General features: G+C 50.8%; 1 protein-coding gene across 2 annotated transcripts in view; it reads right to left on the bottom strand.

The window, feature by feature from the left end:
- The window catches only part of LOC146776373 (5-hydroxyisourate hydrolase-like), a 341,771-nt gene extending 323,721 nt beyond the window's left edge, over window positions 1-18,050 (bottom strand). The window contains exon 1 of one of the 2 annotated variants that reach the window (XM_085639327.1): window positions 17,724-18,050. In XM_085639327.1, the coding sequence (XP_085495453.1) occupies window positions 17,724-17,765 (42 nt within the window). In that variant the 5' untranslated portion in view covers window positions 17,766-18,050. The remainder of the gene's footprint in view (window positions 1-17,723) is intronic. The other variant, XM_085639328.1, reaches the window with a different exon arrangement.
- Window positions 18,051-18,366: the final 316 nt, after the last annotated feature.

Raw genomic sequence — 18,366 nt, 5'->3', positions numbered from 1 at the left:
TTCTGCGCCCACCTCACCCTTCCTTCTGCCATTTAATTCTCTGCCGGGGCCCTACAATTCTTTAGTGCCTCGAAGACCTGCGCCAGGGCTATGAAAGTACAGTGCGAAGTCTGCTGCGCCCAGACCCCGCCTGAGGACTTTAACATTAGCTGACCAGCTCATTGACCATATGGCGGTAGAAACAACGTTCTGTATGGTAAGGGAAGGGGTAAAATATTTATCCTGTAAAAGAGGGCTTGAGTAAGTTTACATTCAGGAGTGACGAGGCAAACGCACTAGCAAAATGTAGAAAATCTGTGAACATGCCTAATGCGGGAATCCCAGTGTAACTAAAAGAATAGACAAACCAAGATGTTAATAAGCCGGCAGTGGGCACTGAAAAAGTACATTCCGTCCTCCATTGGTGTAAGGTAACTCGGACTCTGGCTTGGAACTGTCTGGAAAGGCACCTCCGTGTCATTGTCTTCTCTTAAAGTGTACTTAGCGGTTTAACAGCTTGGGTTGTTATAGGAAGTTGGTAAGCCCCAAAGCGGTGATGTGCTACACTAATTGCAAAAGGTGCTGCACAATTTGTGATAAAACAGGAAAGACCTACGCTGCCAGGTTTTTCACTCGAGCTTTTTAAATTGTTGCTGGAAGGTGCCAATCCCGATTCTTCCACTAGGAGTCCCTATGACTCAGCTCTGGCCACAGACCTGTCATGGGACAAAAGGAATCTTACTGAGCCCATGTCCCTCGCGCCCCCACACAAGTGAAATGCTTCCTTTGTAATATGGCACTAAAACACATAAGCGCCCCTGGAATTGTCCGTGAGCACATGAAGTGGCCACCCATGGAATCCGGTCACTGCATTTGAAAGTTGTGCTTTTCACAACAGCACAAATGCTGTATCTATTCTGCCTTGGGGTCTTGCATACGGGAAGCGCAACATGTGCGGGGGGCGGGGGTGGAGAAGAATTCCAGGATTTCACTGAGCAGCGCCGCCTGCCAGCGCGTTCCTCAACTGCTAAAGGCAGGCTTTTTTGGTCTCGGCTAGCGAAGGCTGCGCTTGCGCAGTCTCGCTCGCGAGATTTAAGGTTTTTAGGTATGGGGCTTGAACCCGCCCTTCTTCTCCATTGGCTGGCTTCCTAAACGGAGGCCAGCCATTGGAGGAGAGGGGGGTCTGTCCATTTAAGCCCCGTCTTTTTCGGATTCGGGGGCGTGTTTTTTACTTTCTTTCTCTCCTCTGGAATGTAAACATTCGAGCCAATGGCAAGAGGAGAGAAAGAAAAACAGGCCCCTGAATCCGAAAATGCCGCTGCGTTTCTCCGAGGCATTTCTGCTTGACCTCGGAAAAAGGCGGTGGTGTTCATGGCGATTCCCTCAACGACTGACGTACTTCCCTTGACCCTGAGCTGCACGCAACCCGAGGATCTTGAATGGAAGCTGCCTTTCCACCAGCCATCGCTAAAATGGAGACTCCAAGCCCACTGACAGTGCTGCCTCCCGAGGACGAGCTTGATGAGGACGATGACGAGGTAGGGAATGCACAGGAATGTACAGGAGAATACACGGTGTCTCTAATACACAAGAGAGGAAGGACTGCCACTCAATAAATGAGAAAGGCATTGAACAATATATTGTTTTGTGTTCTTCGGTATGACGTTTTTTTGTCATCCGAGTCAGTAACATTGTTTTGCGGTGGCTCCGCTGTACAGCGCCCGTTGTGTGCGGTCGTGCAGTGCCTGCGAAGTGTTTTATGACAGCGCGTTGCTCAGCAGTGTAGCGTTTGGCAGTGCGAGGGCAGCATGGGTTCGGTGTTTTCTTTGTGCAGTCTATGGGCAGTGTCTTTAAAAAGTAATGCCTGTACAGGGTCATGCAATGTCTGTCTGTCCAGAGTATGTGAAGCGTCTGTGCAGTAGGCACACAGTGCGTGCGCAGTGTCCACGCAGCGCATTTGCAGTGACTGAAAGTTTCCATACTGTGTTTTTCATGCTGTGAAACTCTCGGTTAACGGAAAACCCCTGGCAGGACTTCCGTCCTTCCTCCTTCATACTTCAGTGTTTTTTTAGAGCATTCTGCGAATCATCATGTTTTTGAGCGATCTGTCAAAGTTTCATTTTGTCTGTTAAGTGATAACATATTGTCCGAGCGACAGCTAGGACGAGAACCGAAACGTTTCTTTCATAGCAAACCGAAACCAACAAACCGACCCCCTCCCTGGACTCCCACGGAGGGGTGAAAAACAAACTAGGGGAGAGAGAGAGGGGGGGGGAGGGCTGGACCGCGCCTGCAAAGAAGGGGCCTCCGTGCCCTTTTTAGGTCTCGGCTTTAGAAGTGTGCTGCAGTCAGGCTGAAGAAGAGAGGGACTTCCCTTGGGCGCATGTAGGCCTGCGGGAGCAGCAGCGGCGGTAACGGCGGCAGCGGTGACAGGTTCCGATCCGACCGCCACCGGCGACCCTCTCCTCCCCACTTTTTTTTTTAAGCTTAAGCTTTTTCCTCCGCTCCACACCACCCCGATGCCGCCGGCCACCCCCCAGTAGGAGCAACAGCTCAGCGCCGCCCGGCATGGGGAGCGCGGCGACTCCGAGCCCTTTTGAACCTGTGCTGTGTCCGCACTACTCATGAGAGGTCCTCACATCCTGGCCGCTAACCCCCGAACACGGGACTGTTATTCTGCTTCTAAGGACGTTCTTGGGAGTAGAACTACACAGTGTAAATGGCATTTGTCCCTACATACAGCATACATGCCAACATTTCAGAAGAGCAAAGTTGGAGATTTAAAAAAAAATCGGGAGAATGGGGCCTTGAATCGGGTTACTGTCGTGTATGGGCTTTGGAAGTGTGCTGCTGCAGGACTGTACATTTGAAACGCAAATGCACGTTTTTTTCTCACCTTTCAGAAGCATGGAGCGCAATGGCAGGCAGAGAGAGGGTGATGCAAGTGTTGTGCACTGGCCTGGAAGGTTGCTGACAGTGCATACACCAACCCCCTCCCCCCCCCCCACCCCCACCGTGTGTGGCACCCCCGAGTACTTCACAGGTCTTTAAAAGACCATTCACTTGTTAATGGGGCTTTGTTGGTTTTTCACCCCTTCTAGAGCCCCTGCATCGCCACTGACTATTGCTGGAAGAATTAGCACATTACACAATACCAAGCCCTGGCTGCTGAAACCCCGAAATCGGTAGTCTCCCGCTCCAGTGTGGGTGGCTCTGTGTGTGTGTGGGTGGCTTTGTGTGTGTGGCTCTGTGTGTGGGTGCAAATGCAATAGGTCTCGCATTTGAGAGAGATTAAGCTATTGACATTGTAAATAACAATGCCGTTTCTTTAAATGTTTTAAAAACAAAACATAAACAAAAATAATGTCATGAGCAATGCCAATAGCTCTAACTTTAACAATGCCGAGAGCATTGCATTGTAAATGCTTGTTTCACTTATCTCGGGAAACAAAGTAACAAAAAAAACACATCTGAAAAATGCTGAGCTGTTCACACTTTGTATGTCCAGGTGCAACGAAGAATTCTGTGGATGGATAGTAGAGCACTGCTGTTACCAACACAAGGATAAAATGCAGTAGTACTATTGCGACATCCAATAAGGAACGTGCTTAAAATCATGCACACGCCTTGATGCTGGCATCCGTGAGCGCTGCCTGTGTGGACGTTTAGGTGTGCACATTAACACAGACACAGGATATGTCAGTTATACGTATGTACACGAGCTCTCGTATACATTACTGTACAGTCAGCGAAGCGAAGTCTGCAGTTAAGGAGTCACAGCTGAAATCAATGGCCAATAGGAAACGACTCCCTTAGTTATTAAGAACCTACTTGCAGTTACCCAACAGGGCCACTGAAGTTGTGTGGCAGTGGAATACCAAATTATGTGGCTGGGATGACAACCTTATTCAGCGAGAACATATATTATACGGCACAATCTGCAGCAGTGGATATTTGGTTCTTTTTGCTATTTTAGAAATAAAGAGTTCACTGTGTGGTACATTGCCCCACATTAGTGTCAGTTTAGCATCTGAATACAGCAGTCAGCAAGTTAAAGGGGATTAGTTAAACTTTGCAGAGGCCTGCTCCTACCCAGAAGCACAGTGGGCGCTTTCTCTTTAGCAACTTTTGATCTATTTGAGAAATAAACGTTTTAGTAAAACTGCAGGATGTTCAGCAAGTGGTCTATTGTATTTCAAATTCATAATTGTGTGCGGGGGTAAGAGCAGCGGCCACAAAATCTCATATGTCCTGTTCCCCAGCCTAACACACATTTACACATGCATTCGCGGGCCTAGTAAACAATGGATGAGAACGTTTGTTTACCTGGACATCACACCGATATTTGTGTGTTTCTCATAGGTGCACAAGCACGTAATTAGGCTGAGAAAGACATTTATTTGCAAGCTTTCAAGACGACCCTCACTTCTGTGGTCGAGCTCCAAATTCAATCATTCAGAGCTGCAGCAGAAATGATATGCACTTAGAGTGTGCTTGACGTTGATTTGCGGGATGTAGCAGCAACTGGGGCGAGTACACAGAGGTGGACTGTTGTACAGGGAAGCTGTTTGGGTTCGCAATTGTTGAGTGAGTTACATACCAGCTGGGATTCACACGTAGTTACTGTTGTGTACAGTATAGATAGGTGGGTGCATAGAGAAGGGGTGTTGTACTTACATGCATAAAATGGTTTAACATAAATGCTGGCCTGGGTACACAGGGTGGGTGATGTATGCAGCAACTGGTGGTGGTTCAGAGTTGGAATACTGTACATAGCAGCTGGGGTTGCTTTTTAGAGACATCACATTGTATATAGCTCTTGCAGCGGATTCATGGAATTAGTGTTGTACGTAGCAGCCAGGGTGGTATGTAGCAATAGAGTATCATACATAGGTGCTGGGATCTGGACATACAGGTAGTGTGTTGTACTTTGTACCTGGGGCGTTACGTAGAGCTAGAGTGTCGTCTATAGCAGCTGGAGTGGGTACATAGATCTAGAGTTTTATACATAGCAGCTGCAGTGGGTATATAGAGCTAGTTCCTTTACATAGTAGCTGGGGCGAGTATGTAAAGGTAAAGTGTCATACATAGCAGCTGGGATGGGTACGTAGAGCTAGAGTGTCGTCCATAGCAGCTGGGGCATGTATGTAGAGCAAGACTGTCATCCATAGCAGCAGGAGGGAATGGGTAGAGCTTGAGTGTCGTACATAGCAGCTGCGCAGGTTCATCTCAGGTCTCTCTGTTCCTCCCACTGGCTGCAAAAAAATTCTATTTAATAAAAAATTGCAGTAAACAAGTCTAGTGAGGTGACCCGGGGAGGCGGGGATTAATAGGCCTGCTGTTAAAATGCGTGCATATCAGGGGTGCTTGAAGGATTACTGCCCCAGCGAAGTTTTACAAAATTCCCGAATATTGGCTTTCCTAGGCAGCGTTGCTACTCTCACTTCGAGTTCGCCCTTCAAAGGCAAGAGTGACTTTTATGCTGAAACTGCAGTTGAGCAGGTATTCTCAAGCGTATAACGTGAAACTCTGCTTTTTGTCCATTTAAAGTGATACAAAATGTGTCATGGACTTTGGTTTCTAAGCGCGGGTCCATGTTATGGAAGATGTAACACAGCACACCAGCCCACCTTGCGATGGAAGGAACGAACTGTGCTATTGCACCTGCTCCTGTCACAGAGGCGTGCATGCGGCAGCCATGCCCCTGAAGGAAGGAATCCTTTGCATTACACCATTTAATTAATGCTTCACAAAGGGAAAAAAACCAATAACATTTACAATGCCAGTAGCTCAAAACAATGTCATTGCAAGACCTATTGCATTGTAAATGCTTGTTAAATGTTGTGCCCCTAAGAATTTTGCGCCCAGGGCAACCGCCCCTGTGGCATCTCCCACGCTACGCCACTGACCTAAGGGCATGCAGTGGCTGTTCGGTGGTGCATGTTGCAGTAATTAATGATAGCCCATTTGCTGTAGTGTGCTCCCTACTTCTTGTTCAATGTGATTGCGTTATATATTGTTTAGTAGACTGTCAGGATTCTGTCAATCAATCAATCATAGGCATTTATATAGCGCACTACTTACCTGGAGGGTCTCAAGGCGCTCGGGGGGGGGGGGGGAGTGCTGCTACTGCTCGAATAGCCAGGTCTTGAGCTTCTTCCTGAAGGAGAGGTGGTCTTGGGTCAGGCGCAAGTCGGTCGGTAGGGAGTTCCAGGTCTTGGCGGCCAGGTAGGAGAAGGATCTTCCTCCCGTTGTCGTTCTTCGGATGCGGGGGACGGCGGCGAGGGCGTGGCTGGCTGATCGGAGATGTCGTTTGGGAGCGTAGAAGTTGATGCGGTTGTTGAGGTAGCTGGGGCCTTGATCGTGTACGGCTTTTTGTGCGTGGGTGAGGAGGCGGAAGGTGATTCTTTTGTTGACGGGAAGCCAATGTAGGTCTCTCAGATGTCCGGAGATATGGCTATGTCGTGGGATGTCGAGGATGAGTCTGACTGAGGCGTTCTGGATCTGCTGGAGTCTCTTCTGGAGCTTGGCGGTGGTTCCGGCGTAGAGGGCGTTGCCGTAGTCCAGTCGGCTGGTGACGAGGGCCTGGGTTACCGTCTTCCTGGTCTCGGTGGGGATCCACCGGAAGATCTTCCGTAGCATGCGCAGGATGTTGAAGCATGACGAGGAGACGGCGTTGACTTGTCTGGTCATGGTGAGGGAGGAGTCCAAGATGAAGCCCAGGTTGCGTGCGTGGTCTGTCGGTTTGGGTGCGCAGCCCAGGGCGGGGGGCCACCAGGAGTCGTCCCAGGCGGAGGGTGAGGAGCCCAGGATGAGGACCTCCGTCTTGTCTGAGTTCAGTTTCAGGCGGCTGGTCGTCATCCACTCGGCTACGTCTTTCATTCCTTCGTGAAGGTTGGCTCTGGCTGCGGCGGGGTCGTTGGTCAGGGAGAGGATCAGCTGGGTGTCGTCAGCGTAGGAGATGATGTTCAGGTTGTGTTGGCGTGCGATGGCCGCAAGGGGGCTCATGTAGACGTTGAAGAGGGTGGGGCTCAGCGAGGATCCTTGAGGGACGCCGCAGATGACTTCGGTGGCCTCTGACTTGTACGGTGGTAGGCGGACTCTCTGTGTTCTTCCGTTGAGGAAGGAGCTGATCCAATCCAGTGCCTTCTCCTGGATTCCGACGTTGTTGAGGCGTTGCACAAGGTTGCGGTGGCAGACAGTGTCGAATGCCGCGGAGAGGTCTAGGAGGATGAGGGCCGCTGTTTCTCCGTTGTCCATCAGGGCTCGGATGTCATCGGTAGCAGCGATGAGTGCGGTCTCGGTGCTGTGGTTGGCTCGGAAGCCCGACTGTGAGGGGTCGAGGGATCCATTCGTCTCGAGGAAGGCGGCCAGCTGCTTGTTGACGGTCTTCTCGTTGACTTTGGCTGGGAACGGGAGGAGCGAGATGGGGCGGTAATTCTTGAGTTCGGTGGGGTCCGCTGTAGGTTTCTTGAGTAGAGCGCTGAGTTCGGCGTGCTTCCAGGTCTCCGGGAAGGTGGCGGTGTCGAAGGAGGTGTTGATGATGTTCCGCAGGTGGGGAGCGATGACAGCGTCGGCCTTGTTGAAGACGTGGTGAGGGCAGGGGTCGGTTGGAGATCCGGAGTGGATGGAGTTCATCATGCGGACGGTGTCTTCCGTGCTGATCGGAGTCCAGGCGCGGAGGGTGGTGGTGGGGGGCGGTGGTTCGGTCGTGGCGGGCGTCGGTTGTGTGCTGAAGCTGTTGTGTATGTCCGCGATCTTGTTGTGGAAGTAGGAGGCGAGGGAGTTGCAGAGGTCTTGCGATGGGGTGATGTCGTTGTTTCCGGCGTTGGGGTTGGAGAGCTCTTTGACGATGTTGAAGAGTTCCTTGCAGTTGTGTGCGTTGTTGTCCAGCCGGTCCTTGAATGCAGTTTTCTTAGTGGCGCGGATCAGTTGGTGGTGCTTCCGGGTGGCAAGCTTGAGGGCGGTAATGTTGTCTGGTGTTGGTTCCCCTCTCCAGGCTTTCTCGAGGGCTCGGCAGTTCTTCTTGGAGCTCTTGAGTTTGTCGGTGAACCAAGGGGCCTTCTTGCTGCCGGGTCTGCTAGGCGGTGTCCTCAGAGGGGCGAGTTCGTCCGCGCAGTTGCTGATCCACTTCGTGAGGTTGTCGGCGGCCTGGCTGGGGTTTGCTGAGCTGGCGGGAGGGTGCTGGCTCAGGGAAGCGGCGAGTTGGTCAGCTGTGATCTTGTTCCAGCTTCTTCGGGCAACCGGTTGCTGGTGGTGGTGGATCGTCGTTCTTCTGAAGTTGAAGTGGATGCAGCTGTGGTCCGTCCAGTGGAGTCTAGTGGCGTGGCTGAAGGCGATGTCTTTGCTGCACGAGAAGACGGCGTCGAGTGTGTGTCCGGCGAGGTGGGTGGGGGTGGACACCAGCTGCTTGAGTCCGAGGTTGGCAAGGTTGTCGAGCAGGGTGATGGTGTTGCGGTCGTTGTTGTTCTCCAGGTGGAAGTTGATGTCCCCCAGGAGGATGTAGTCAGCGGAGGGGAGGGCATGCGGGCTGACGAAGTCGGCGATGTCCTCGCTGAATTGTGTGCGTGGTCCCGGGGGTCGGTAGATCAGGGTGCCTCTGAGGGCGGTCTTCGGGTCGGTACGGATCTGGAAGTGTAGGTGTTCGGCGGTTGTCAGGGTGTCGTCGATGTTGGTCGTGATGTGGATGGTGTCCCTGTGGATGATGGCGATGCCTCCTCCCAACTGGTTGGCGGAACGGTCCCTCCGGGTGATCTTGTAGCCCTCTGGGATGGCGATGGCGATGACGATGTCGGGCGCTGAAGAGGCGTTCATCCAGGTTTCCGTGAGGAAGGCGACGTCAGGAGATGTGGTGTCGAGGAGGTTCCAAAGTTCGACGGCGTGCCTGTGGACGGAGCGGGTGTTGAGCAGGATGCACTTGAGGTGGTTGCTGCTGGTGTTCGGCTTGGTGGTTGCAGGTGTGGGGCAGGTCCGGATGCAGGTGAACTTGCAGGCGTGGCAGCTGAAGGGTCCGTGGGTGTGCTTCGGGGTGGCTCGGTAACATCCAGGGATGCCGCCGGTGTTGAGTGTGCTGAGTTCGGTGGCGTTGTAGGACAATCGGGTCGTCTTCCGTCTGTGGGGGCCAGGGGTCCTGGCACTGGGCGCGGTCCAGGCGCGGACGGGCGCAGACGGGCTTACCTTTGGCGCGCCTTCGGCGCACAATCGGCGCGCCCGCTGCGCGTGACCGCTGCGCGTTCGCACGGTCGCCATATATGGCGAAGTGCGAGGGAGGGCGGAGCAGCTGGGAGGCGGGAGCGGGGAGGTTACAGAAGAAAAAGGGGCGTGGCTAGCGGCGGTGGTCGGAAGCGGGCAGGGAGGACAACGAGAGACAGGGGGACCGGCGAACAACGAATACAGAACAAATTAACAAAGTAAATACCACAATTGCACACAGAGAAACTCAGCAGTCAGGGGGCACACAACAGGAGACCAAGGTGCAGGAGCACAGCGCTATCGCGTAGGAGACCACGCCGCTCGGTGGCAGGGGGCGTGGTCACACGGCGGTAGCAGGGGCAGCGAGGAGGCACACGCAGCAGCTGGTGGCCGTGCGGCGCGGGGGTGTCCTAGATTAGGTCACACTCACCTGCGTCGCACGGTCGCCATATATGGCGAAGTGCGAGGGAGGGCGGAGCAGCTGGGAGGCAGGAGCGGGGAGGTTACAGAAGAAAAAGGGGCGCGGTTAGCAGCGGTGGCGGGAAGCGGGCAGGGAGGACAACGAGAGACAGGGGGACCGGCGAACAACGAATACAGAACAAATTAACAAAGTAAATACCACAATTGCACACAGAGAAACTCAGCAGTCAGGGGGCACACAACAGGAGACCAAGGTGCAGGAGCACAGCGCTATCGCGTAGGAGACCACGCCGCTCGGTGGCAGGGGGCGTGGTCACACGGCGGTAGCAGGGGCAGCGAGGAGGCACACGCAGCAGCTGGTGGCCGTGCGGCGCGGGGGTGTCCTAGATTAGGTCACACTCACCTGCGTCGCACGGTCGCCATATATGGCCAAGTGCGAGGGAGGGCGGAGCAGCTGGGAGGCGGGAGCGGGGAGGTTACAGAAGAAAAAGGGGCGTGGTTAGCGGCGGTGGCGGGAAGCGGGCAGGGAGGACAACGAGAGACAGGGGGACCGGCGAACAACGAATACAGAACAAATTAACAAAGTAAATACCACAATTGCACACAGAGAAACTCACCAGTCAGGGGGCACACAAGGCATAGCCCCTCCATCCAAGTGGAGGATGATAGCGAGGATGGCTATACCAGTCTAGCTAGTGTCCAAGCATGTTGCTGTTTGGAGTATGCCTGAATACGTGCTCTTTGGCGCATGCGCAGTGTAGTGGTCCTGACTGGTGTTGAACCAGCTGAGTCAGTGAAGTTTTACATATGTTCTGCGTGCGAATGTCACTTTATTGCACATGCACCCGGTGTGTGCATGCAAGTTGGGGAGATTTTGAGATTGATGCACCCGAGCTGTGTCACCCAGGGAGAGTAGTAGCTAGAAACTGCTGAGGAGGCTCGAGTCAGATGGTGAGGGTCTGGAAGCATGGATTAGTCCAGGCGTATGGGACCAAGATTGCTCACTAGTCGAACTGGTGCTTCATGACCCAGTAAACACAATCATTCACATGTGTGGATCAGTGATCCCCAGAGACTTTTTAAGGCATGAGCAAAGTGGACAATTGTCTGTGGCCCCCATCTTCCAAGGGGCCCCTGGGAAAGTACGCTTTATCTGTTTCACCTCTGTTTATTTCCATATCTCATCCTCACTCTTCTCTGCCTACCTCTACCTCTGAGTCTGTTTTTCTTTGCCCAGTAGCATCCTATGGTTTTTGGGGGCCCTGAAAAGACATGTTTCAACTGTTTTTGTGTGAAGCCTCTTTGTGAAAGTTTCGCATCATGCGGGCTTCAATTAATAGAAAATAGGTAATAAAATTGAAAGTTGTTACATAAAGAAGCCCCAAAAATATGTCTTGCACAGGGCCCCGGAAATCCTTAAGACACAGCTGGTGATCCCCAGTGGAGGATGGGGCAACCCTCCCTCCATCAGTCAGTAGGTAAAGATTCTTAAAATTAAATACATGGACAGCTTGGGTCACTGATGCCCCCAATGAACGAAGTCTTTGGACAGCCTCATTGAGAAAAATGGTCCTTTAAAGCCTACAAGCAGAGGAACAGGACTAAGCTTTAGAAAGATTGCTGCAATGTTGTTCCAATAGTAAAATTCATGGATTGGTAAATACATACAGGGCGTGTCTTCGGTCTGGGCCTCATGGAAAACCACAAGGGGATTCATTAAAGCCCTTACATAGAAAAGCAAAACACCCTCAATAGCACCAGCACTCCTCACAGACTAGCGGTTGCACACTTTTGAAGTACTATCACATCCCTCACATAGCATGATACACACACTCCTGGAAGCATTTGTGCACCTCTCACATACTAGCAGTTGCCCACTTTTGAAGTACTCTTGCATCCCTCACAGAGCATGAATCACACACTCCTGGAAGCATTTGTACACCCTTCACACACTAGCCATTGCATACTATCGGAGTACTCTCACATCCCTCACAGGGCATGAATCACACACTCTCTGAAGCATTTGTACACCCCTCACATACTAGCAGTTGCAGACTATCAAAGCACTCTCTCATCCCTCATAGAGCATGAATCGCACACTCTCAAAATTATTCATACACCCCTTACATACTCGTAGTTGCACACTTTTGAAGTACTATCACATCCCTCAGATCATGAATCCCCCACTCTACGGAACATTTGTACACCCCTCACATACTAGCAGTTGAACACTATTGAAGTACTCTCCCATCCATGAATCGCACACTTCCGGAAGCATTCGTACACCCCTTACATACTAGCAATTGAACACCATTGAAGTACTCTCACATCCCTAACAGATTATGAATCACACACTCCCGGAAGCATTCGCACACCCCTCAAATACTAGCAGTTGCACACTATCGAAGTACTCTCACATCCATCACAGAGAATAAATTACACACTCCTGGAAGCATTCGTACACCCCTCACATACCATCAGTTGCTCACTAATGAAGTACTCTCACATTTCTCACAGAGCATGAATCACACACTCCCGGAAGCATTCATACACCCTTCACACACTAGCCGTTGCACACTATCTTAGTTCTCTCACATCCCTCACAGAGCATGAATCACACTCCATGAAGCATTCGTACACCCCTCACACTAGCAGCTTCAAACTACTGAAAACACTAATTGGAGTGGTACTCACACACCACCAGAAACACTATTACACCCCTCACAAACTAGTATTCACATACTACAGATAGCCGACACCCCTCACAATGAGCAGCCTCACATTTTCAACACCACTATCACTTTGTATCCTCCTATTATGGAAGTCTGCAAACACAAGGAGATGATGAACGGAGCGCTAAAACTTTTCAGACACTCATCCTCAGTCACAGATATGGGTTGAATCAATCATTGTTCTTTAGCTCCTTTCGCCACCTCAGTTCAGACCCAGCTATATGCAAATCAGTTTTGACCCTGTGCCTCATGGGAACAGTCCAGCCAGAACTACCAAGCCAGGTCTTCCCTGAACTGGAAACAAGAATCCTGGGACCGGTTTTGGGGTAACACCACTCATCAGCCAGGCTAGCTTGAATCCGGTGGCAAAGTGAGCAAGGGACCCACGACTGGGAATACCCTGCCAACTTAGTGCGAACAAAGCAAACACAAGGAGATGATAGACGGAGCACTGAAACTTTTCAGACACTGACCCCCAGTCACAGATCTGGGTTTAATCCATTATCATGCTTTACTCACATCGCCACCTCTGTTCAGACCCAGCTCTATGCAGATCAGTCCTGGCCCTGTGCCTCATGGGAACAGTCCAGCCCAAACTGCCAAGCCAGGTCTTCCCTGAACCGGAACCAAGCATCCTGGGACCAAGTTCGGGGTAACACCACTCATCAGCCAGGCTAGCTTGAATCCAGTGGCAAAGTGAGCAAGGGACCCATGTCTGGGCATATCATGCTAACTTAGGGCAAACAAAGCATGGAAATCTCACACCTCTCACATACTCTTGTCACATATTACTGACATCACTCACACCCTGCCGAGACTAATAGATGCACACAAACAAAATGACTCTCGGGCTTCGCAGACCAGCAGCCACACACGACTGACAGCATTCTCACAGACTAGCAGTCTGACACTGCTGAAAACACTCTCGGATCTCACAAACTAGCTGTTAGACATCCGGCCGTTTGCGTAGTCCCTTGGGGTTGGAACGAGAACTAGGTGCTTGCCTTGTAACAGAGTACACTTTTGAGCAGGTCCCTTGCTGCAGGTCTCTTGCTGTACACTTTTGAGCAGGTCCCTTGCTGCTCAAATGGAGGTGGAGTTTATAGACACTCCCTCCCTTTAAATATGGTGAACTACTGCTGAGTCATTGCTTGGCTTTCGAATTATGAACCTGGCTCCCCGCTCTTGCCTTTGGAATCCTGAATTATTGCCTCCTGTTAACTGGTGCCTCACTGAATTTCCCTTCCTGTTTGCCGCCTTTTTGCCCTCCAAAGACCAAGACAATATTTTGCCTGTTTACCCGCTCTTCTTGCCCGATATTGAAGTTCCGCGGGCATTCCCTTTCCTTACCCGCGATTACAATTGTTCTTTCTGCTTAACACTGCTGCGGTCGCCATTGAAGCTCCCGAGTTGTTTCTTGCTACAGTGTATCCCTGACTGAAAAGCGGCAGCCATTGACTCTTCCGGGTTGGTTTTGTTATATTGAATCCCGGAATGAAACACGTCCACAATTGCAGAAACACAGTAGTCAAGTCTGTTTAGCAACCTGCAGCCTACACAGAGTATTTATATTGGAAATTTCCTATACGTGCGGTGCACGTTTCTTTTTTTTTTTTAAATTGACGGACATTTCATTACACGCGTTTTCTTTTATGTTGGATTGCTTCCTTCTTGTTTTTTGAGGAAGAAGTGTCTCATTAGAAGCACTGTGGAGAAGCTTAACAGTGTTCCTATTTTTTTGTAACCTGCCATTTGATGTCCTTTCTCATTATTGTGGCAGTCATCTACCCTTGTTTGGATCCCCAATATCTGCATGGCTGCTTGTTGAATCCTACCAAGACTCCGGAGGTGTCCAGCTGGTCAGGGACTGTGTGTCTGTTACAAGGTCAACTCTTAGTTTCTTTTTATCATCTAGAATTTACTAAACCTTACTAACAGTAATAGTTTTTCTTTTTGTCTTTGTAGGTTTTCTCATCTCTGAGCAGTTACAGGGAAGCAGTTGGGGGACGTGAGGTGTTCAGACCTGGCTTCTAATCCCCACACCTCCAATAGTTATTCTGCAACGTGGGAGTATTCAAAACTCTCCCATTCATAGACGGACTGTTGGAGTGTGGGGAAATTCTTGTCACTCCCGTGGACTGAGCTGGGAAGCACGCCACAGGTTAGTGGTATCGGCAACACTAGCAGCAAAGCCCACCAGGTCTGACAGATAAATGAAAACGCTTCTTTGCTGATTGGCAAGTTGGGTGTGTGGTGTTGTGGACTGGCGAATATGAGAATGAGTCCGTGGATGAACGAGTAGATGCATGAGTGCCAGAATGAGTGACTGAGGAGCCCATGGGTGATGAGTGAACTACTGCAAGGGTGGATGAATTAGTTCTGCATTGAATGAAGCACTGTGGCCCTTTCAGTTAAAAAACATACCTATTGGCATTGTCAATGCTCATTCTTTAAATGCCTTCTCCCTGAAGTTTGGGATGCACTCTGAATTGCAATTCCAAAGATAAAGATTGTTAGAAATGGGATTTTTTGTAGGCTTGGGCGTTGGCCCAAGTCAGGCAAAAATCGCCACTCTAGTCAGGATAAGGGAGTTACACGTCTAAAATAACCCCTGCTCACCCCCTTGGTAGCTTGGCGCGAGCAACCAGGCTTATCTTAGAGGCAGTGTGTAAAGCGTTTGCACATAACCAACAGTAACACAGTGTACGTACTACAAAAGGACACCACACCAGTTTAGAAAAATATCCAGTATTTTTATATAATTAAAACAAGACCAATCACGATAAAAATCCACAATACTATACTTAAAAGTTCACAGTCCAAAAATACGTTGATTAAAAAGAGTTCCTTGTGTGGATAGCTCTGTCCAGGCTACCATGGCGTCGTGAACATACAAATCCAAAACAGTTCTGGCTGACCGCGGGGTCGCAGGCCAGCTACGGTGTCGGGAAGACCCGCAAAACAGTACCTTTCAGAGATGCAGGGCGATGGGGCCCTTGAAGTCACTCGCGTTGCAGGTCGAGCTCCTTTCTGATGGGCTCAGGAGTGCTGGCGCCAACAGGCGTCGCGTGCTGCGGTGCAAAGCGGTGCGGCGTGCGGAGCCCCCAGGTCGCGGTGCGAGTAGCGGCTCGGTGGCAGCGCCCGATGGAGTCGTCGGTGAGACCAGGGTCGCGGTGGGTGATGAAGGCGGTGCTCATCACTGTGCTAAAGGGTCGCGGTGCAAGCAGCGGCTTTGTCATTGCTGAAGCGCTGTCATCGGCTGACGAACTGAAGTCGATGGCACCGGCGCCGATGTACCAAGGCTACAGTGTGGGATGAGGGCGGTGCGTTGTGTAACTTACGAGCGGTGCCCTCGAACCACGGTGCAAGCAGCGGCATCGATTTCGGCTTGAGGTGGCGGCGCCAGGAAGGCACGGCGTCATCGTGTAGTGAGGCGGTGCAGAGTGCAGTGCCCACAGGTGCCGGTGCGAGCAGCGGCTCGGTGGCGGCATCAACAGGCGCCGTTGGTGAGACCAGGGTCTCGGTACGGCGTTGCGGCGGTGCTCTCTGCAGTGCCAAAGCTTTGGCGTGAAGCAAGGCGGTGCGGAGTGCGGTGCCCACAGGTCGCAGTTCAAGCAGTGGCTCGGTGGCGGCGTCAAGAGGCGTCGTCGGTGAGGTCGAGGTTGAGTAGCGGCGGTGCCCTCTGCGGTGCCTTCAGGACACGGGGTCGGCAGGGTCATCTTAGGCGTAGCCAAGGTGGTGTTCTTCTGGTTCCAGCACGAAGCACACAGTCCCCAGTGCTGTGGGTCGAAGAACGTGAAGTCTTTGTTGTTCCTGAGACTTCGTGAACAGGGGCCAAGCAATACTTCAAGGCCTTGGGGAGTCTCACTAAAGCGGTCGCAGAAAGTCCAGTCCAGGCCTTTCACTACCCAAGACAGAAGCAGCCACTGCAGGTCAGCCCAGCAAAGCACGCAGCAAAACAGTCGTTCCTTCTCGCAGTTTCTCCGGCTCTTCTCCTTGGCAGTCTTCTTGATCCAGATGAGTTCTAAAGTTCAGGGGTCCGGGACCCAGTATTTGTACACAAAAATTATTTGATCTTTCAGGCAGAGGGTGTCTGTATCTGGCCAGACCCAGTTGGGCCCTCTCTGGCGTGAATTCCTGGCGGGTTGGAGACGGCTTTATCAGGCAGTCCAGGCCCTTTGAGGTGCAAGGAAATCTCCTCCCTCTTCCCCTCATCGAAACCCAGGCCTATTTATCCCTTTCCTGACCTACCTAGACTATCGGGAGCCACCCAGCTTCCTAGCCATCTGTTGTCCAAAAACCAGACAGGCAATCCACATTCCAACAGAGGCGCACGGGATGACCGAGCAAAATAATATCCACTTTCTGAAAGTTCATAAGTGGCCTTTATGAACTCGGTATGAAAAGGGCAGCCTCGCTAAAGGCTGCATCTTTAGACGCAGAGTTCAGGCATACCAAACTTCACTCACTTATACCTTCTTTCGGGCTACGTGCGTGGGTGGCACGACTCGTGCTGCAGGGCCACGAGTAGCGATCGGCTCACAAGCCCCGGCACCCATAGTGCCCTTTACTGTGGACTGACAAGTAAGTCGAACATCCAATCATAACACAATTTATCACAGGAGCACCAGCACTTTTCCACTGATCAGCAGTGCGAAAAGCGCGCAGAAATGTTACACCAGCAAAACAGAGTCAAGCAAAACCGGGAGGTAGAAAGCAAAAACTCAGGGGAAACACGCCAAAAGATGCCAAGTCTAACAAAGATCGAATTTAATTGCATTTACATTTGATGGTTCAATTTGTTTCTATATCATTCCTATTTTTATCAGCGACAGAAGAATCAGAAATGTGACACGTCTTAACATGATCTTTTTACACTGTATCCGTGTTTCTTTTTTTCGTTTAATACAGACAGATTCCACTGATAAATATATCGGTTGCAGTATTTTACACGGGTTTTCATGCATCTGGAGAGGTGCTTAGGGAAAGAAGGGGAAGTTGTGCACATGCATCAAGTTTGCTGCACGATCATCAGTTGAGTAAGCCACGTCCATCCGTATCATACATCATTTTCATACGCACGCAGTTGAAATAACCACAACCGGGGAATTGGGGGGGGGGGGGTATTTGATATCTCAAGAAAGCTTTCTTTGCATAACAGCACAATTGCACCATCTATTGTTTCTTGTTCTTTAACCTAAACCACTGTTTGCTTCCCGATGAGTGAGCTATACAACCCTAAGTACATACAGCCACATACCATAATATAGCAGTATTGACACAAGCCCTTTGCAATTTCTTCTCTCCTACGGTGTTCCTGTAGTAATCCCTATGAGGTTAGAATTTTGGAACCTATCGGTGAGGTTTTTGTCCTACAAAAGAACACAATGCTTCACCTACCTGCAAGAGAATGAAGAAAAGCCCCAAATGGCAGACAGACATTTTTCTTGAAAATGTTGTTTCCTTCTCCCTGGCGAGAAGCTGCGTGGCACTGGATAGCGTGGCTGCAACTGCCTTTCCCTTCCCCCTCTTGGTTTTTGGGGAATGAACCGCCTCGGGGGTCTGTTTCTTAAAACCCTTAAGAGCACAGCTGCACTGATTCGTGCGTGGGGGAGACTGCCCCTCCAGCTATGCTTCGGTAGTTCCAGGAACCGCTCTCATTGGCCCATGGACCAGGAATGCTTTTTCCGTGAATGTGAAAATGTTAGAACATCATTTGTAAGTGTCAAGAGACTCGGTTTTTGCAAGTTAGTGAAGGCATCTGTTTTAGGCGTGTCTGTACAAAGCCTGAGCTCTCTGTGGGCAGAGACCGAATGTGATAGTCTAGGTACCTTTACAATCCCTGTGCCTAGGGGCATTTTTCACGCACAATTAATCGTGGCATGTATCACTGGCTGCTATCGACGACACTGTTTATGTGTTTGCACTGTTATATCTGCACTTTACATGCCCAAACTCCTGATTCCGTGATTCCGTGTTCTTGATTTCTTGTTTTGATGTCTTGCTTTAACTTACCCCTCTTATAAAACGTTTTAGTTAGTTT

Source organism: Triturus cristatus, chromosome 12, assembly GCF_964204655.1.
Source record: "Triturus cristatus chromosome 12, aTriCri1.1, whole genome shotgun sequence".
NCBI classification, from domain to species: Eukaryota; Metazoa; Chordata; class Amphibia; order Caudata; family Salamandridae; genus Triturus; species Triturus cristatus.
The sequence above is the reverse complement of the archived record's forward strand: the minus strand, read 5'-3'. Positions and strand labels throughout refer to the sequence as shown.